The sequence below is a fragment of the Perca flavescens genome, chromosome 9 (genome assembly GCF_004354835.1).
Source record: "Perca flavescens isolate YP-PL-M2 chromosome 9, PFLA_1.0, whole genome shotgun sequence".
In the NCBI taxonomy this organism is placed as follows: Eukaryota; Metazoa; Chordata; class Actinopteri; order Perciformes; family Percidae; genus Perca; species Perca flavescens.
The window spans coordinates 29,481,116-29,503,178 of record NC_041339.1 but is presented as its reverse complement, the minus strand read 5'-3'; the positions used below and the strand labels follow the sequence as shown (position 1 = coordinate 29,503,178).

General features: G+C 40.9%; 1 protein-coding gene across 2 annotated transcripts in view; it reads right to left on the bottom strand.

The window, feature by feature from the left end:
* Positions 1-20,921, bottom strand: part of LOC114561748 (disks large homolog 1) — a 125,024-nt gene extending 104,103 nt beyond the window's left edge. For both annotated transcript variants that reach the window (XM_028587833.1, XM_028587834.1), the window contains exons 1-4: positions 20,507-20,921; positions 19,151-19,321; positions 14,833-15,682; positions 14,271-14,367 (exon numbers count right to left, since the gene is read on the bottom strand). In XM_028587833.1, the coding sequence (XP_028443634.1) occupies positions 14,271-14,367; positions 14,833-15,682; positions 19,151-19,321; positions 20,507-20,525 (1,137 nt within the window). In that variant the 5' untranslated portion in view covers positions 20,526-20,921. The remainder of the gene's footprint in view (positions 1-14,270; positions 14,368-14,832; positions 15,683-19,150; positions 19,322-20,506) is intronic.
* Positions 20,922-22,063: the final 1,142 nt, after the last annotated feature.

Below are 22,063 nucleotides of genomic sequence, written 5' to 3'. Positions count from 1 at the left end.
CTCTCTCTCTCTCTCTCTCTCTCTCTCTCTCTCTCTCTCTCTCTCTCTCTCTCTCTCTCTCTCTCTACTGCAGTGATGCTCTGCCTTGTAGAGTTATATACCAGTAAACACACACACACACACACAAAGAGGAGGGGGATACAATATTATACGGGCTAGTGAAGACTGAATTGACCAAATATAAATGGTGAAGAGAGAGGGGTAGAGAGACATAAAGACATAAATAGTGAATGAGGGAGGCAGAGACAATGTTGTTATATCATCCAAAGTCACAAGCCATGATCTCCCAAACAAACACCCATGCACACATTACAGGGGTGACTTGGTAAATTGACATTTGAACACAGCCTTGTTGTTTTACTGGCAGCCGGGCAACCACTTTGGCATTGAGCCATTTAAACCACAGGTGACCGTGAAGCATGACCAGAGAATGGCAAAAAAAAAAATCATCAATGATCCCATTAAACCAGCACTGGACAATATTTTAAAATAAAAATGCACAAATATCACAAAGTAGGGTGTCCCATCTAAACTAATTGAGGAGCGGCAGATTCCTTCTGTTTGCGCAAAGGGCTGTGTTGTTTCAGGTTCTCCGTCAGACTGACATTAAATATGTTGAGTAACAAATAAATAAATAAATAAAATAAAAATATGTTGAGTAAAAGATCCATGAGAAGGCTTATCAAGCCCTTCTCCACTCCCCGAAAGTTTATAATACTCAGAGAAATTATATAACAGCACTGGATTTGATTGGCCACAGCCTTGCATGATGGCATTCTATGGTGTTGCGGCAAACGTTGAGCCAGGTTCAACTTTTTTGCTGGACGACTGAGTATTCTTTTGCTGGAGCACACTGTGTCGGTGCCCCTGCTGTGCCGCTGTGCTGGCCTAATTAAAATAAATGAGAGGGCTGCGCTTTTTGAGTCAGTCCGAACATGGCCGTTAGGTGTAAGCTAATCTCTTTATCCAGTTATTTACTGTTTAGTAAAATAGTGACATTTGTGTGTACAAAACTGTACATAACAGCAGCCAACGAGCACTGAAATAACAAACATGGCCGAGCCTACTTAAACGTACAATATGTAACTTTCTGCCGCTAGGGTTCTCTCAACCAAAACAATGGACGGTAAAACTGGACTTTTGATGACGTTGGGAAGTTGCGTGGAATTATGGGAGTTTTTAGTGTTAAACACCTTCGCTGTCGGTTAGAATCATTGACATATATAAAAGGGTTGGAATGCATCAGTTCACGGACGAGTTTACCCATTCAAGTTTATTCACGTTATGTTTAGTAACGTTTATTCACGTTATTGTAATACAATAGCTGCAGTTTCCCCAGCATAATTACGTTTTTCTTGATTAGATTTTTATTTGTAGCTGACCAGTTAGCTAGTGAGCCAGCAAGCTAACAGTAGCCAGCAGCTAAAACACAAAATATTTCACATATCAATGTCACCTTTTGGATGGTTTCAACACCGGGGCGGACGGGGTGTGTTGTAACTAAACGAGGCTGAGAGACGGGTGTGGGTGGGGGATTGTCGGGGAAATCTCCGCGATAGCGAGCCAGGACGTTTGAAGCCTGTTGTGCAGCAGCAGAACATCTCCCAGCTGCCCGGAATGATCTCCCCTTCACTTTTCAGTAATCTTAACTTTTCGTTTTGGTGCTTAACCCACCTTTTGTCGGGTTAATTTAGCTAACCGTAAAGACAGCTAAACACTTAGGGGGGAGAAATTCGGCGGTGGGGGGAGTGAGGCAGACAGACCGGGGTGTGCTAGCTGGCTAAATTAGCATTAGATTAATCGTCTATCTATACAGCTAACGTTAGCGTTACTAGTGAAGTTATTCGGGGTTAGCTCAGTTGGCTGTGGCTGTTTAGTCATACTAAAAATAACTATTAGCGTGTTGAACGATGTTGTAACCTCATAATGTTACCAAAGAATTTCTAATAGTTACCCACAAAGCTTTAGCATCAACGTTAGCACATTGTAGTAACGTTAAGCTGGTATCGATATTGAACTTACAAAATAGATAAGGTCTCTGTTGTATTACTGTGATAAAAAGTGGGATGTAATTAATCACAAAATGATGCTGTATGGCAAAAAAAAAAGCAGTATTACGGTTACAAGTATTTTTTTTCTGTAACATTGTATGATTTACAATTACTCCTGAACGTATCATCTTGGTGCCAGTGTTCTGACGGAAGTTAGAGTAACTGGAGGGTGAAAGGTTATATGACGCCACTGACGGGCGACTAAAGGAAACGTGCCATGTCTGAAAATAAAATAACAGATTTCTCTGGGTTTGACATTTGGTGGAAACATTTGGGATAGTGTAAGAACACAACTCATAAAAATATATAACGTAGGAATAGTCGTTTTTAGACATTTTAAAGCAGAAATTTTACATATTGTACCTTTAACTGATTTCACAACAACAACAAAAGTTACAGTACATAACAGGCTCCTGTTTTTGGCTGTAATATAGGACAACTACCAAAGTATTACTTTGCCAAAAAAATCCCAAGTCAGTACATTTGGTCACAGCATAACACACATTATGTTCTTAGTTCAATATTTGGCCAAACATTTAACGCATTATATGGTGTAAAACACATTGTGACCACAAACATGGTGAGGTAATTTAACTTTGTGAATTTGTCCACATACTGTCTTTGTCAACTTTACATACAGTATTTGAGAGGAGAGGAGAGGAGAGGAGAGGAGAGGAGAGGAGAGGAGGGGAGAGGAGAGGGGAGGAGAAGAGAGGAGAGGAGAGGAGAGGAGAGGAGAGGAGTGGAGAGGATATATTGGAGATAAAGGGCAGAGGAAGTCAAACAAGTCAAATCGCACTCTTCACCCGAGGCTCTTGATGGTGATGGCTGGGCCATCTGGACTATCACACACACACACAGAAACACAGACCCAAACACACACAGAGTGGTCTCTCTGTGGTCGTCTCTGTTTTCTCACCTCGACTAGAAAACAAACAACACAGCATGAGAGAGAAAAAGACAGAGAGAGGAAAACGTAGTGCAAGAGTGCAGAGGGTGAAGCGAGGGAAACTAGCAAACAGAGGGTGATTTCAAGGTCACCGACGGGGAATCGGCAGGAAAAACGATTGTTAAAATGGCGGAAGACACGCTGTTACTATACAGAGGTTTGCAAAGTACTTTCATAATTTTACTGATGAAGAAATCAATCCACAATCCAAGATGATGCCCCAAGTTACGTTTAAAGCTGGTTCACAGTAATGAGAAATTATTTTCCAGCAGATACAAGATGCACAGATACTAGCCTGGAGGAGCCAATTAAGTCTAGAAGCTGATGCAGGTAGACAAGTCATATAAATAATGCAATGACATCAAAGGTTATTCAGAGCACAGTAGGAACTTATCTACAAAAAACTTCTTATGCATAAACTTAGACATGTAAAACTTTGTGTGTGTTCTGTGTAATGCATCAATGATGAATGAATAATTAATGCATTAAGCATGTTGCAAAGCTTCGAATCTCTCTGTACACCAAATTTCTAGAAAGTGTTTTTTATGGAGGGGACACATTAAGATTTTTAGCAATATTTCTTGGGTTGCTGATATTTCTTATTTATCTGATTGGTTATACATTTAAAATGCCTCTGGGTTAACTTAATCCAGGAAAATCTCAAACTAATAATCCATGAAGAATCCTGTCAAGTAAAGTCAGTAGTAAATCCAAGAGCTCTAATAAAATGGTTCAAGTGATGCCGGACAATAGAAAAATGGGATTATTATTATAAAAATGTTCTTGATTCGCACACTAACTTTTATGACATGTCTTGTTTTAGGATTTTATATTGAAACAAACTCTAATTGGATTGTTCCAGAATAAATCAGGAAGTTATATTTTGTCAGCTTTGGGTCAAGTGCCAGTAGGCTAAAAGTCTTGGCTTTGCTAGCTGTTCTCCTGAGACCAGCTATATGAGTCCCTCTGTGTTTGGCAAGGAACAGATGGAGATGTATACACACACACATACACACACACACACACACACACACACACACACACACACACACACACACACACACACACATACAAACACATTCATACATCTGGGATAGCCACAGGCATTCTGGCTCATATGGCTCATAAAACATAATGTGAGATTAAAGATAGAATCTAACGTCACATTTTCATCACACATCAAAATACAGAGAGACAGAAAGAATAAAGAAAGAAAGGCTAAAATAGAAATAGAAAATGAGAGAGAGAGAGAGAGAGAGAGAGAGAGAGAGAGAGAGAGAGAGAGAGAGAGATGCTACCTCATGAGCCTAGCAGGCATGCACTACATGTTAACATTAGTAGGTCAGCCAGCACAGAAATAACTACACTGTGTGTATTTGTGTGTGGTAACCTCATACACTCTACTACTGGCCAATCATGGCAGATTCTCCATTCTACACATTAACCAATCAAAGAAGACGCAATACATCAACACTTCAAATATGGTCACGTGATCAGCTTTTCCCAGCTGTGTGTTTAGTTTCCACATGAGTGAATTTTACTGTGTATATATATATATACACATACATATATCGCCTCCTCCCTTTTTAAATGCTATGTGAGGACACGCTGACTCCTGCTGAAACCTCACATCTTCAAATATTAACTGTGCAGCAGAAAAAGCAGAGGCTTATCCCATTAATGGACTCAATTTATTGAATATTTTATACTAATCAATTCTAAATGGACAAATAGCAAAAGTGTCAGAGCGTCAAGTCTTGGCAGAAACATTATTTGAGCATCCACCCAACATGTTGGTGTGTTTGTCATACATACAGTGCCACTATGTGGCAAAACACAGACACAGCAGTACCTGGACAATAATTTGTGAATATTTATTTTATATCAATCATATCTGATATAAACTTAGATTTTTTGTTTTAAAGTTCTTTGTTGAACTGTTGAAAAAGAAATGTAAGGGCATGTTGGGGCTTATAGCATCTTATTAAGTTCTTTCAGAAGTTCTATATGAGCTGTATTGACATAAATCCGCATACAAATACTGTTTAAACACAGCAGCACTGGATCTGGATGTAGACATAGAATGGCTTTCAAGATACACTGAATGTATATTTAATATTAATAACTGAACCATTTTTTCTTAAAAACATGAGCGTAGGGTTATAGCCATATAATGTGAAAAACTTTTCTTGATAAAAACACACTGAATGTGAATACAATGTACTAGCAATGAGTTGAGGCCAAAAAGAATCTAAGGAAACAGCTTCTCTACTGTCAAACTCAACAAATCATAATTTATACCGCAACTGTTGCATTTATACTACTGGCACTACATCAGAGCAGTACAACACGGCAACATAACTTAATCAGTTTGACCCACAATACACATGTAGAACGGTCCTGATACTCTTTAAACTATCCTTTTGATTTTCACCTTCCTTATAAATCAATGATAAGACAAAACTGCAATAAAATTAACTCTACCGACTGCCTTGTTTGGGGTTTGGTGTGTGTGTGTGTGTGTGTGTGTGTGTGTGTGTGTGTGTGTGTGTGTGTGTGTGTGTGTGTGTGTGAGTGATAGAGAGAGAGTGAGTGATAGAGAGAAAGAGAGACATGCAGGGGTAAAGTACATGACAGTAAGAGCAAGAGACACTGACTAAGACAAAATGTGCTGAGAGAGAGAAGGAAAGAGGTAATGACTAAGGTTGTCAAGAGACTCTGGGTTAAGGTAAAACAGGTGAGAGTTAGTAGCCGGCGGGAGGGAGGGAGAGATAGAGAGAGAGAGAGAGAGAGAGAGAGACAAAGAGAGAGCAAGAGAGAGAGAGAGAGAGAGAGAGAGAGAGAGAGAGAGAGAGAGAGAGAGAGAGAGAGAGAGAGAGAGGGGTCCTCGCAGGCTGGGTGTGTAGCTCCTCAGAGATTAGTCATCTGCTTAATGGGATTGGCTACTCTGGCTGTACTCAGGCATGACCTGGGCTGAACTATTTAATATTAGCTTGATAGCCTGTTAGCTGAGGTGACTAAACAAGAAAAGGTCACACAGCTAACACATTCCTGTTCCTGTGCAGGGAATGCAATCTGCCAACAGCAGTTGTAGAAAAATAAAATAAGAAAAGGAGAAATTAACTCATTAAGCCTTCATCACAAACTGCTACTGCTACTACTACTACTACTACTACTACTACTACTACTACTCTATCTCAGTAAGGCTATCAGCCCCACCAGAGAGTGAGTATCCTGTTTGCAGCCTTTTTCAAATGATTTCAGGTGAATTATTTATCAGAGACAAGCACTGGCCAGTCCTTGCCTCCAGAGTTGACCCTGGTAACCAGCCTAGTTGGACTGATTTTGGTTGAGGTCTGGGACCTGATAGCCAAATGTTAGCTGGCTTTTGCTCATGCATGGCTTTCGGATTTGGCTTAGTTTCAGGGATGTGGACTTGGAAGGATTTAGGCTGAGAAACGACTCTATTTAGCAGCACTCCAGCTAGCTTTGGGTCAGTTTAAGTGAAAAGCATTAGACATCATAGTTCCATTCAGTTATTGCACCAACCATTGATACTGGATTGTGTGATTAAAACCATTTTATACTTAGGGAAATAATGAGCAAGGAGAATACAAAAGAAGCTACCTTTGTCACTTGCTACAGCAGGGTACATTTTTCATTGAAAGGACCCAGTAAGCCACAAACAATGCTTTAATTTTTTTAAGTTTATGATAAGTTGTTGGTAAGTTGACTTACTCCTATCTTATTATAGTTATGTTGTCTCCAGGCCTGCATCAAAGTAATGAATTTAACAACTCCTCACAACTCCCTATGATGACTCGCTTCCCACCCCACCTTCAAGGGTCAGGGTCATAAACAAGCTGATACAGCTTGGGTTTTATCTGGCTCTCTTATGCTCCTTTGTTTAACAGTAGGACATGTTTTCCATCGTGGTCAATGACGATGTGAATGAGTAAAGTTAGTGTTTTTTAGTGGTCTTTTATTTATTCAGTGGACTTAAGTATTCAACAGACGTTAGTCTGCAAAGTTCAGAAGAGAAGTAGTTAGAAGTAGCATTAGCAGGCAGCCAGACCCTGGACTAATTCCTCTTAATTACTCAGTTCCTCTTGGTTGCCAGCATCCCTGATCCTTAGCACCTAAAGTTCTGTGGAAACATTAATCAGGGATTGGATCACAGTTCTTCAGAAGGATGTGAGACACATCTTGTTCCAAAATAATTTGGGAGGCACCTATAACACTGATATATGTGATGCCAACCTGTACTTCACCTAAGACAGGCTTTAGGTTGATAGTGGCTTAACACCATAAAAGAAAATACAGATTTGTTTGTTTTTTCCAAAAGGATGCCTTACATATATACTATGTAAACTTAAGTTTGATTTAAAACAGGCTTTCAAACCTAAACTGTGCATGCAAAAACACAGAGCCAACAAAAATGCACCAAACTGTAATGGGATTTTACATACACCACACATTGATAAGAAAGGTAACGGTCTGCTGGTCATTTATTACGGACATTGATTTGGCCTCAACACGCCGACTTATTGGGACTTTAGCTTATTCACTGTAATCCCCAGAGTTAGACAAGTCGATACATACCCTTCTCATCTCCGTGCGTGTTGTAACGGCGAAGCACTGCTACTTCTGCTACTTGGGCGGAGTGATATGCTTGCGGCACCTGAGAAGCCCAGAGCATCTTCGCCTTTCTAAGACTATAGTTCCCAGTATGTATACGGTTAGAAGATGGCTGTGTCTCATGTGACCTTGTTATTTGTACATGCTGTGACTATACAAATCAGAACATGTAAATAGGAACATGTTGGCGTTATTTTGTCACTTATTCGGAGCAGTAGGCTAGTTGGAACTAGTTACCTGCAGGATCTGTGCTAGGCTAAGCTAATGCTGGGGGCATCAGACAGCGTTACAGCACGCACGGAGATGAGAAGGGTACTTATTGACTTGTCTAACTCTGGGTATTACAGTGAATGAGCTAAAGTCCCAATAAGTCGGCGTGTTCCTTTAACCTACTCTCTACCATAATTACAAGACTCGGGCCATTTTCCTAAATGAAACACACAGCAGGTGAGTTAGAGCATAAATTCTAAATAAAGTAAGTGAAGATACGTTACATTGATTGAGGTTGACGAGTTGTGACGGTCCATCTTCACATGTAGCCCTTGCACTGGCCCAGTAGGTATCAGCCCTACTACGGGAAGGGCTATCCAAACACCTACAGACTTAGTTTAATTGTTCACAACAGGTGTGGATCTTTCAACCTTTCACTGAGGGTCTCATGAAGTGAGCTAACCTGTGACAGCAGCCATACAGTGCATTGCTGTATTAGTCCCACTGCAGATGCATAGCTTTGGGCTCAATAGTCCTACAGCTGCTTGGGAAGTTCTCTCCCTTCTCTCCTCTCCGCTACCTTTATGCCTTCTCCGTTGATTAATTTCTCAGACGCGACCCCTCGTCATGGTTACATCACAGTGCCAGCTGGACGGTTGCACAGATGAATGGATCGGTGGAATGATGTAGCAAATCCAGCAAAATAACCCAGAAAAGGAACGAGGAACTCATGCATTCGCTCACAGACTTGATCTCTCCTCTTCCTTCAGTCTTTGTGTGTGTCCATTTCATTTTTTTCCTTCTTCTTTGTCCCACCTAAAATAGCTCCACCTATCTAGTCTATTAGCAGCCTAATTGGTAAGCCTCTTAGGAGAAACTCTTGCTCTCTTGGAGCACGGGAAGCCAGTGGTACTCAGTAAGGCCAAACAACACACAATGACAAAACCAGGGTGGGATTTAAGATGGGATATATCAGAGAGGAAAAGAGGATTGAAAGATAGAGACGAGAATACTGATAGAAAGTCAAATCCACATACTGAATGTTTGACAACAATCTCCTCAAGCATATACTACTACTATATATATGTTTAAAGGATGTTTGAAAACTGCGCGTTCATTAGTTGAAAGATTTTTACATAACCAAATGCATCTCTGATCAAGCCAGGGTATAGTGCATTTATATGTTAAAACCTCAGAAACAGAATCAGCTTTATTGGCCAGGTTTGCGCAAACAAACAAGGAATTTGACTATGGTTAATCTTTGCAAAAAATATACAATAACAATTGAAGAGAGGGAAGGAATAGTGCAATATCAGTATAGTCTGAGATTTAAGATTTAAATATAAATATAGTGCAAGGCAGTTCAGTGCAATGGTAATATATTAATAACAATATTGTAATTGTAAGACTGAAAATATACATGAGGTAGATGAGCAGAACAGTGTTGATTGACTTTGTTCAGTGTAAGGGTGGGGGCTATTTCTGAGCGTTCAACAGAATCTATCTTTTTGTATGCATTTTCATTTTGTTTACCCAAAATTCATATACTAAAAGAGTCAAAGAGGGTCAAAGAGGGAGATGGGAGGAATAAATGAATCAAGCAGGATGCGAGAGAGTGTACTGAAACAACCTCCAGCAGTAATCTAGCTTTCTAGTCTAGTCTTTCTCTCAGGATCCACTGTCTTAATGAGATAAATGAGATTAACTGGATGAATGTGAGATGGAATCCCTGCAGTCTGTTTGTATTTCTGCCAACACACTGCAGACTTAATTGTAGTGTGTGGGTGTGTGTGTGTGTGTGTGTGTGTGTGTGTGTGTGTGTGTGTGTGTGTGTGTGTGTGTGTGTGTGTTTGTGTGTGTGTTTGGTCATTCATCAGAACCCTTAAGACTTAAAAGACCACTTCTTTTTTAAGCCTATCGTATTGTTATCATGCTCCGAACAGCTAATAAGCAACTCATGAACTGGCTCCAAGACAGTATTGTTTACTAAGGTGTCAGGGGCCAAAGTGTTTGTCCTCCAAGAAGACAATGTGGTATAAACACGTACAGTAAGTAGAGTCCGTGAATAAGCACAATCAAGACTGAGTCTATAATGAGATTGAGTCTGAATCAAGACCCAGCACACACACTATTAGTTCCTTTAGTTGGTTTAGTGGTTGCTTCAAACAAAGCACGTGAACCCCATTCCTTTCCAATGTCAGAATTCTGGGGGCTGCATCCGACAATTTCCATAACTTTCCGAAACCAACAATCCAACAAGAACGCCCGATTCATGCAGCCATTGGCCAGGTGTGCGAAGGTGACAAAGTATGCAGGATTTGGACTTTTTCTCTCAAGCTCTAGTCTCTCACATAACTACTTCTCGCCCCCTTTCCTCGCATGATGCCCCTCTCCAAGATAGACACAACTTCTGTCTTTAGGAAAGGTCGGGAAAACACGTCGTACAAACTAGTTCAAGTTGTAGCTCTAAGCATACCTTGGCCTTTACACCTAGTCATTATTATAGTTCTGTTGTAATGAAAGTATAATCAATTAAATTCTCAATCCCTCCATTGTCTAGACTCACTCTTCCTGTGCAGGGTCAGGGGGTGTGTGGGGAGGGGAGTTCTCACACTGGTTCTGCTGCTTTTAAATGGGCCATGCATTTCTGAGCATGGACATATGTGCATAATGTACTGTATGTGCTTAATTTTGCCATCCTTTTTTTAGCCAAGTGTTCTCTCCGGCCTTGAGACAAGTCAGCCAGCCAATCAACCAACCAGCGAATCAGTCAGTTATCTACACAGACAGCCAACCAGTCAGATAGCTAGTCTTTTGAAGTGTGTGTCCCATCAACCCAGTTTCCTGTCTCTCTGGGTGTCACATGTTGTCAAAACCAACAGCTGAGCAACAGCTCGGCATTCCCATTAGAGTCACTTCACTAAAGCACAGTACGTGTAGCATATCACCTTATAGCCTGTTCATTCACAAAGCGCAGCACACCATCTGTGCAATAAGCACCCTGTCGCCAATTTGATGTGGCTAATTGTTCGCAGGTGCACTTAGTTTCCCATCATTTACTAAGCCTGTAGTTTAACATGAAACACTTTGTTTGCATGTCTTAGGTTAAATCTCCCCCAAAGGTTGGCAGGTCTCAATCTCACTTTTAATAAAACATCATGCTATCTTGATGTTTATAATTAGATCACGTGAGGGCATCTGCTAGTTTAGCACACAATTTCAACATAAAAATGAAAAAAGGATGACTGTAATGTATAATTTAATGCCATCATGAGGGATCATAATAATTTAGTCATTTAGAAAATTTTAACCGAGGCTGTACGTCCACACTCTCACACCGTGTTTACTCTTTTGTCTTGTCTGCCATTCTCCTCTGCTCTAACGTGCTCTCTCCCTGTGGCTCACCTTTGTAGTAAGGATGCAGATGCAGTCCATCCTCACCAGTCTGACTGGCCAACCTTCACCGAAACATCTTCCCGCTGCAACTTCCACCACTCAGCCGCTTGTGGCTTTTGTTGACATCCTTCCGCCGTCTGTCCGTGTCTGTCTCCTCCTTCTCACCCTCTTCTTTCATCCCTCAAGCACTTGCTCATCCTTTTCTCATGTCCTCTCCACCTGCCCTTCCATTGGAGCAGCCAGAGAGGACTTCTTCGCTAAAATAGAGGCCGACTCGGAAACATGGCAGCCGTCCCGGTGCACTTCCGCCCACCCTTTTGTTTTCCAGCTGCTGTCTCTATGGCAGTTCTATGGCAGCAGGTAGCCACATTTTGACCTCAAAGAGTGCATGGCTCCGAAATATATATCCACACACGTGCAGAAAACACTCAACACACAAAAAACAGCAAAAACACAGAGACAAGCATGCAGAAATGCAGAAATATGGATGCACAGGCAAACACTAACACAGACAGACGTGTATACACAGGCATACGCACACACACAAATACTTATGCTACACACAAACACACACACACACCACTCACTGTTTTATCAGGTCAGTCTCTGACAGGAGCGGGGGGGTTAGACTGAGTGAAAAGTAACAGCCGTATAGCAATGGATGCTCTACTTTCAACTTTGGTTATTGGCGGAGTCAAAGCTCTATATGCACCCTGAAGCTTCACACAAAGATGGGATTCCACTCACTCAGGATACTGGGCTCTTTCAAGATACACAACATCACTACAATTGATGTTACTGTACTATACATACTATATAAGACAAGCTGAGCAGAGAGACATAGGAAATGTCCAAATGTCATAAAACACACACATACACACATTTTTACATTTCTTTCTGTTCCTGTCCTACTCTACTTCTTCCCAGCTCCATCCTCATCTGGCCCTGCACTCATTGTTGGTTGTCTCATGATGCTCACTGCTGCCAAGTGCCAACAGAGAGTTGTCTGCACTGGGTTGTGCTAACAAACATTATTATTGGTTCTCAATTCATTCTACAGTACAGCCATTTAAAACTAGTAATCTCAATCATTAAACAGTCCAGTGACAGATAATGAGCAATGCAAAGAAATGTGTTTCATTTAGGGATGGACCAATTGTGAAATTCTGCGCCGATATCAATACCGATGTTCAAAAGTAACAATTTAGCTGATACAGATGTCTTTTGTTGTGGTTGTTCATTTGTAGTGTTATTATGTATTCTACCTTTAGTGCCAGGGAAACAAAAAACATTTTAATTGAAGTGTTTTAAAGTCTTAAGCCGTTCATTACACTATCTTTGAATGAGCATAAATTCAATCATTTAATATAAACTTCTTTCACATGAAAGATTTTTTTTATGAAAAAAGAACTGCTTTATTTAAAATGCCTTTTTAACCTTTAATCACACCATTTAGCCAGCACAAAATTGATGCAACACAACAGATTAACAGCGGCCACCGCAATCTGTGAATGTCATCTTATATGCCGATAGGGCGATCGATTGTAGTCAACAAGGCGAATATCGGCTGATACCGATGTTCGGCCGATAAATTGGTGCATCACAGTTTTATTTCATTTCAACTTTGGCCACATAACCAAATCAAATTCACTTTTTTGTGTGATAACTGACATAGGGTCAAAAGAAAATAACTTAATTAACCACCCCAAGTTTCTAATTGTAAATGAATTAGGAACACATGAGCAGCACATGAATGTACCATCAAACCCCAACGCAATACAAGCAGTATTTAGCTGGGAGGACATGTTGCCTGATGCACAGGCACATACTGCAGAACTACTGTATATTGAAACCAGCTTTTGAGTATAAATCAAAGTTAGTCAATATAAGCCCAATATCCCAACATGTGGACTCAGACTCAGCAGCAGATCAAAGCAACAATGTGTACTGTGTAAGCCTGTGATCAAACAGCCCAAAGATCACAAAACCATTTCACCAAGATCAACAAGACAAAACATGTTGCATGAGCCCATCTCTGAGCTTTTTCTGCTGACTCTTTTTTTTTTTTTTTTTTTACTGAACTGAATTGATTCCTGTTGTCATATTATGTAATGCAATTTAAGCCTGTGTTCAAACAGCCAGCCTGCATAAACGATCTGTCCATCTAATTCTGCTCTCTGCAGCCACCAGCAGCCTTAGGTTCAAGAGGAGACACGTTGACGCTAGTAAAAACATGTTTGCCCTGTATCACAACTATTTCCATTGAGGAGAAGTGATATTTTATACAGGAAGCAACACACCCAGTCATAGGTCCATGAAATTGTATCTTGTATCTATGAGTCTTCTATATTAATCCATAAATGACAAGACTGTGTTTCACCACAGCAGGAGGCATAAACAGAACTTGGTGTAATAGTGAAATAAAAACCTTTGAAGCTTAAACAAAATGTCATTATCAAGAACACTTAGTCAGTGATGGTAAGGAAGATTAAAAAAAGATTTATCCAACACTAGTTCTGACAAAAAGACAATGATGACAGCATATATCTTCTTCCAAGCAATGTTTTGCCAATGTTGCAGCATGACAGGGTATCACAATAAATGTATATACTAGCTGACAGATCCCAGCAAAATAACACCTGAATCGGAAAAATCTGAATATGGTGAGGCTATAAGGACCATGAAAACTACTAGGAAATCTCTGCCACCTGACCATTTAAACACATGCAATGGGAGAAGGATACAGTACATCTCCAAACATGGCAAGGTCTCCTATGTACAAGAAGAAAATGTATACATTTTATATAAATGCTATATTTTCACTTACAAATAGTTTCTCTTAGACTCAGGAGAGAAATATAACCTCACTTCTTTGCCAGAAGCATGCACCTCAAGGATGCCACCCAACAACTAAAGATCACCTTATCAACTTTGGATAGAAGGCACTACGTATTATACTCTGCTATTTACTGTGGAGAGATTTCCTGTAGGTTTCCTAAGGCACAAAACAACCAGAGATGTCTTACCTTGTTGGGGGTCAGCGGGCTTGTAGCTGTCCTGGGGCTGGCTGGACCATGGCTTGGGCTAGTGGAAGTGACTTTTGCTGGCCCAGGGCTGGTTGGACTAGGGACAGAGACCAAGGAAAGAGGTTGTCTGGAGGTGAACTCTAAAAACTGTCTAAACCATCAGGGATTGAGTAAATATTTGTTGAAATGGGTTTTGTTTTTTAATTTTTGTGGAAAAAATAGAACGAATAATAAGTTAACATGAACAGTTGGCCAAATAAAGAAAAGGACCACCTGTAGTGACTTGAACTTCACTAATGGGAAATTAATGAAACAGCAATCATAGTTCTTAGCATACTGTTTTTTCCACATTATCTTAGTATCACTATCAAAGTTTCAATAATCAGGATTGTGACAGTGTCAGCATACTGTTCGATCAAATTGTGTCCTACTTGTTTTTGTTTTTGCCACATATTTGGTGTTAATTTCTCATTGCTGTAGTATTTAGCACAGCATTGTTGTGAATAGTTGTAAAGTCTATTGTACCCTTAAAACAATTAAAATATATGGATGTTGGACATACCTCAGATGTTTAGTCAAGGGCCCTGGAGGACCTGTGGGGCTGTGGCTGCTGAAGGTGAATATTCCCTGGTTGGGGATAGTTGGACTTGTGCTGGGAGTGCCTATGCCTGGGTCCTTGCTGGTCGCAAGAGCTGTAGAGACTACAACACCGTCTGGGACTCTGTTTAGACCTGGGCTGGTGACAGGAGTGGTGCTGGTGGCGGTAGGTTCATCTGGAGTGGTTGGAACCACAAAGCCTTGGATGCTGCTGGAGACGAGGGCCGAGACAGTCACTAGGTTGAGGTCTGGAGAGAGAGAATCGTTTTGTGGATTGGTGGAGGTGGTGGAGATTTCTGAAGAAACATTAGAGTTGGTAGAGGTAAGACGTGGCTTTGTTCCATTCAGGGATGCTCCAGGAGCTGTTTTTATGGAACCAGTGGGGGTTTCTGCACTATTCACAGTGACTCCAGGGGATGTGGCCGCAGAGGGAGAGGAAGTCATAGAAGTCTCTGATGACAATGATTTGGAGGCTCCAGGATGGCCAGGAGGGGGGGGAGCGCGGTACTTCACCTTGGCTGGCTGTGACTGTAGTGTAATGGACTTTGTTGTAGGGGAAGATGGCTTTGTTGTGGGTGTCCCGGATGGGAGTGGAGCAGCATGGGACTTGACTGACTTGGGTTTGGGGGTCAGGGGTTTTGGCTGGGACCTTCTTCCAGAAGCCTGGGGGCTGAGGGGACCAGAGGAGGGCTGTGGCTGGGCTGATAGCGCTGTTGGTAGGTTACAGGAGGCAGGAAGTTTCCATGGACCATCTGTCTGGTTCACAGAACACTTGCTGTCTGCAAGGATGGTCAACTCATAGCATTCCTGAATGTCTGGAAGGAGAACAGCAGAGATTAGAGCCATGATGAGTGACTGAAGGTTTTAGTGAATTAGTAAATGAGGTAATAATGACACATTGAAGTGATGGATGAATGAACGTATAACTCTGTAAATGAAAGACTAACTGATTACAAAAACGAGGAAGTAATGTTTTCTCCAAAGGACACAGAGCAGTAGAGGTGAAGCGTTGAGTTGATTAGTTGATCAGCAGAAAATTAGGGAACAATAATTTGATAATCACTTAATCTTTCCATACATTACAAATGTCACTTTGGGCTCTGGAAAACTGCGATGGACATTTCTTAGTATTTTTAGACACTGAGCAACTGATCAATAAAGCAGTAAATGGAAAAAAAGAATTGGCAGATTTATCCATGATGAAAATAATCATTGATTGCAGCCCTTTAAAGCTGTTCTAAATACATGAGAAACCCTTAACCACTACTATATATTGTACATGGCATTCAGAATCAAGCAAAGTGAAGCTGATGCAAAAACATTCTCAATTGTTTTACTTCTGCTATGTGCATTGGTAGAGAAACCAAAGGAGGCCTCTAGTGGCAGCACAGTGATACTGCTACCATGGTTATATAGAACAGTAGCTACTGAAGTATTTAGGGTTCAGCAGTTAAAAGAGGAATTGTTCATTATACTGTCATTTCCCTTATAGAAATGAACACACACTGACAGAATGTACCAGAGTGACTGTTACGATTTGAGGACTTTCCTTTCCTCTCTCCACATACAGAAGTGACAGGCGATGACAGGCAGATGGTTGTGAGCTCAGGCTGCTGAGGTAATGAGTTACCGTAGCAGCCTGACAACCTCACAACAGTTTGGTGGTGATAAAAGGGATGATAAACAGGAAGAAAAATAGAGGTACCGTATGTGGGAAGAGGACAGGGAATATACAAACAGTTGGAAGAGGATGTGTAAAGAGAAAAGGAGAAGAGTGAAGTGTACACAGGGAATTTAACCGTATACACATGAACATAAAACAGACATCAAGAATGGAAATTACAAAGTACAGTAACACAAAGACACATCCATGGATGTAGAGTATATTTAAACAAATTACAGGATAGATGAAGTAAAAGAAGTCAAGGATCAATAATAACAAAAGAACAAAAGCGACAGCGCTGGTTCAAGATACAGCCTGATCAAAGTTCAAAGTCACAAACGGGAACTCAGTCTCAGGTTTAGTGAACAGCAAACACGCTGAACAGAGATAGGAGTGTTACTTTAAGAGCTACATGTAAAGGTGTAGGCGTGGCACAAAGCAGGTAGGACCAGGGACTGAGAACCAGTTTGTTGAACCACATGTTCCCAGTGTTTTCCTTCTAATAAGCTATAGTTCACCAAAAGCAGAACTAACCAGTTAGACGCTGGCTCTTAGCTGGTCACTCTTGGGAGGAATTTATACTTGTTACACATTCTTTAAATGTATGCAGACTTTCTACAAAGGGCCCTGTGTTTTCTGCGACGGGCCACATCACGCCTACATGTTTGTGTTCTGATCTCTATTTTCTGGTGAACAGTCATGTGATGGCATGACATCTTGTAGACACCGCGGAAACTAGTTCTTACACAGTGCTCAGCTCCTTCTCTTATGATCAGTCCTAGCCTTCTGTCTGCTTGTCTACAAGCCGACAGATCTGTTTATCTTCAATTGGACAAAAACTCACATAAGTGCACCTGTCCTCAAGCCATGGGCGATTTAAGACCCTTTTAATTTCATCTCAGCCCCCCTAAAAATTATAATAATAAAAAACTTTTTTTTAGTAGTCCCCAGAGAAGAAGTTGGTAATTTCATGGCGCAGATTAGAAACCAAATTGAAACGTAAGCAGCTAAAATTGCTGAATGTTAGAACATTGTGTCAAATTGGTCGTTATTACTGTGACTTATAAAGTGTCAGGTTTAGTTCCATCATAGTGTTAATTAGTGTCAAAAAATGTTAGCTGATGTTGGGTTTAACACTGACAAAGTACTGTATCTGTGTCACATTCTCATTAGGGGCTGAGCCCCCCTAAAGGTCTGATCCTAGAATCGCCCCTGCTTCAAGCCTTCATATAACAGTCCCAAACACATATGGCGTCTTTCCATTACATGGTACCAGCTCGAGTCGCCTCGCCTTTTTTGATTTTCCATTACGAAAAAAAGTCCCTGGTACCTGCTAACAGGTACTTTTTTTAGTATCACCTCCGTCCAGGTTCCAAGCAAGCTGAGCCGATACCAAAAGGTGACGTGAAAACCTGCAGACTACTGATTGGTCAGAGAGAATCGTCACTAATCACTGCATCATCATTGCTAGCGACAGATGGGGGTGTCCTGAACAAAACCGGCATTTTTCAATAGTTTAGCCAGCGGTGTTTATTTTGCTGCCTCCAGCTTCTTTTGGAACAAAATTTGTCTTCTGGCTGTGGCACCTTCGACGTTCTGTGTGTGTGTCGCGTTAGGTTGATAGGTCATGGCAGTTTCCTGCAGCGGCGCTATGACGACCAGCCATGCTCGCCTCAAGCATGAAGCGGGACTAAATCTGAAATGGAAAATGTAGGACGGGGTACCGCGGCCGAGTCGAGTAGAGTAGAGTATAGAGTAGAGTAGAGTAGAGTAGACTAGAGTAGAGAGTAGAGTAGAGTAGAGTAGAGTAGAGAGTAGAGTAGAGTAGAGTAGAGTAGACTAGAGTAGAGAGTAGAGTAGAGTAGAGTAGAGTAGAGTAGAGAGTAGAGTAGAGTAGAGTAGAGCAGGTACCATGTAATGGAAAAACGCCAATAGTCTCCTTCCTGACTGACACACTTTCAATGTCAAAGACATACAACTGAACCTGGCTTAGAAGTACATTAGTGACACTGAGTTCATGAACTTGTTGTGGAGACCAAGTTAAGGGCCAGTTCACCTAAATTACAAAAAACAATGGCATCTAGCCATACAGACAGTTTCTGGGTTGTTTTTTTGACAAAGTTTTGAGATAATGTCATCATATCACATTACTTTTGAAGAACTGCTAACTAAAATCGCTTTCCATTAACAACGTCCCATTTAGGCTACTAATCAAGAAAAGGTAGAAAATGTTGAAAACAGCCCATGGCAGGTTAAATGGTTTAGCCCAATCCAAACATCTGAATAAGAGGGAAAAAATGTGGGTGAGTTTTGTGATTTGTGGACGTACAGTAACCTTTTAATCTATACGCTAATTTAAATACCTTGATCTCTGGTAATGGAATGTCAAATGTGGTCAAGCGCAGGAAAATGTGCATCAATTCACGCAGACAAAATAAAATCCTTAATCTGCATTCACACTGTCAGCCACAGAATCAACAAGTCACCTTTTACCTCCTACAGATGTCAAATCCAAGCATCGGCAGATAAACGCTAACCACGCCTTCAAAAAAAACAACAACATAAAAGGTATCACAGAGGAACTCGGTGGGTAAATGAACAACCAAACGGATATCCTTACCCAGCAGAGCATTAAAGAGCTGACTTTGGAAGACATTGATGACTCTGTCCAGAGACTGCTGCAGCTGAGAGTCTTCCTCAATATGGCCCTGTTTGGTCTGGCTCTGGTTCTGCTGTCTCTGGTCAAGCTTGGCCCGATACTGCTGGAGAAGCTGCAGGGCTCGCTTAGCATCTAAACACAAAATATACAGGTAAATAACAAAAAAGCCGTTTTCTCATAACTAATGACAAGAAAGGAGATGTACAATTTTCCAGGCTCTTAAATAGAGCAAGGAGATTAACGTACGTTAAAAGCCTCTACTTAATTGAGGATTACTATGGTTAAAATCGCGGGCTGGTTCGGACCGCACAGGGTCTTGCTGGGTGAAGTTAATAAAAGACAACACCTGGCTCCATATAGTGAGTGTCGACACCTGTGTGCCAGAAGAATGTTTTCTTTGCCTTTCTGTCTCAACTACTGCCAGTATTCAGAGTTTGACATCAATGTCAAATTGCAAATTTGACAGCAACTAAAATTGAAAAGTAGCCTATAAAAGGTGTGTATTTGGGAGTCCTCATTTGCTTTAAAAAAGATGGCTCACGGTGCATGTTTCACAAGATCCTGGCGCAATATCACTACAATAAAACTGAAAACTGGAGTTTAGAATGTGGTAAATTCAGCCTATTTATGGCACACATATAGTTGCCTATCTGCATTAATAATTAGGTTTTATTATGGCTTTACTGCATGTAAGTCTGATGCAGAAGAACATGAGGGGGATACAGTTGATGGTGTGAAAGAAGGCTGCAGACTACATTCCAGGTTCCATGGCACTCTGCTGAACAGCTGATTAAACCGGAAGCACTGACAGCATCAACACACTCATAATGCCGCTTTCTTTGAATGCCCAACGGAATTCAAAATAATTCTTATTTAATGACTGTTTACGTATCAAGCAGAACATGTTTTCAGATATTAATCAGCACACACGCTTATATGGCATGTAGCCTACATTTGGCAGAGTCAAAACATCTTGTGCATCAACGACCAGCTTGTAAACTAGGCTACTAAAAGCAGATACAAAATGAATATAAAATAGACTTATTTCTGTGGCCGAATTTACCACAGTGTCTGAATAATTAGTGAAAGCTCCTAAATATTGATCTAGACGTTGTATACGTTCAACAATAAACGACTTAGCGTTAAATTGCGGGTGTTTTAGAGAAGTTTAGAGAGAAGAAGAGCGCTTTGCAACGACATTAAACAACATTGTGGTTAAACAGATTTTTTTCGATATCGTTTCTCTAGCAAATTAAAATATGTGGGGGAATGTACTACAGAGATATAGATAAAGACAAAAACAATCATTGTATGTACCTTTCTGTCGCACAGGCATGGTGACACGTTCCGTCCTCTGTGTCGCTGTGACAGGGTAGCCGATCTGTTTTCACAGATGTGTGCGTCTGTCCCGGTACAGCCTGCCTCCAAACCGGGACACCAAACTGACAGCACAACTGTCTACACACACCGACCTGTATTTTTCTCTAAAGAAAAACTTTTAAAAAGTGTGTGTAGGCTCGAGAATCCCGTCACAGCGGCGGAGGAAAAAAAGAAAAAGAAAAGAAACGTTGATATCAAACGTTGACAGTCACCGCGTGGACTTAGTACCCGGAGCTTGTTTTCTCTCTTTCCTTCTCTTTCACTTCAGCTCTCACCCTCTGTCCCGCTTTTGTTAAACTCTAGTCTTCCGTTTCTTCATTCAGGTGACTTGACTCCAGCTCCAAACGCTGTCGGACCGGTTCTTAGGCGGAACACACAAACACACACCTAGAAGTCCCTAAAAGACACACACACACACACACACACACACACACACACACACACACACACACACACACACACACACACACACACACACACACTCACCTCAAAACACCATTAAAGCAGGTTTGATAGGCTCTTTTTGTCATAGAGGATGTTGGTGGTATTGTCATGTTAAACAGAGATATGGTGTCCAGTGGATACAAACCTTGTTTATTCCAGGGCAAATACTGGATCTACATAATCCACTCAACTCTGGGTATAGATTTAGGTTTACAAACACTGATTAGTCTAGTTCCCAGAGGTAGATCTATAACCCCTCCCCTGCTCCTACTGTTTGAGGCTGCTACTAATAGATAGGCCTATTGCCATAGGCTCACATTTGTTGACTAAATTGGAAGTTAGTGTACGGATATGAAACAAAAAGTCTGGTCAGATATTATAGCAAAAATGTACTTTGCGCTGTAAGATGCTTGCACATGAAAACACTACCACGATCCAAAAAAGCAAGGTGTATTATAGGGAGCCAATTGAAATGTCGGTTGTAATCCCATCAGCTGCCCGGGCAAGTCCATCCCTGTGTGAGTTTGGTGGTATTGTCATGGTAAAGAGTTTTATTGTGTTGAGTAAATTAAAGCTTCTCTTTCCCAGGCTCGTCCCTATCTCATGTCAACTACCAAGGCCTAGTTTACCCAAAACAACGCCTCAAAGGACTAACATTATACATTCGCTAATTAGCTTTTATACAAAGTAAAAAGAAAACCGAAAGCCTCAAAATGCTTGTAAGACAATCTTGGTTTTCAAGATCAAGTCAATGTCTTTAGCATCTAAAGCATTAAAGATTGGGAATAGTTTTGTTATCAATTTATGTAAAATAGTTACTGTCAATGCTGCTGCATTCCCACTTTAAAACCACGGGTTAGAGCTAACACGAGCGAACAGGAAGCTAAGTCTATCTCCTCAAACTACAAACTAAGTGAGTGACTGATGCAGAATGTCAAACTTTTATAGGAAGCCAAAGCGACAGTTGGTGGATGGATTAATATGCCACTTAACGTCACTTAAAATAAATATATTACTGTCAGTTAATTGTAAAATTCTCTATATTTATCA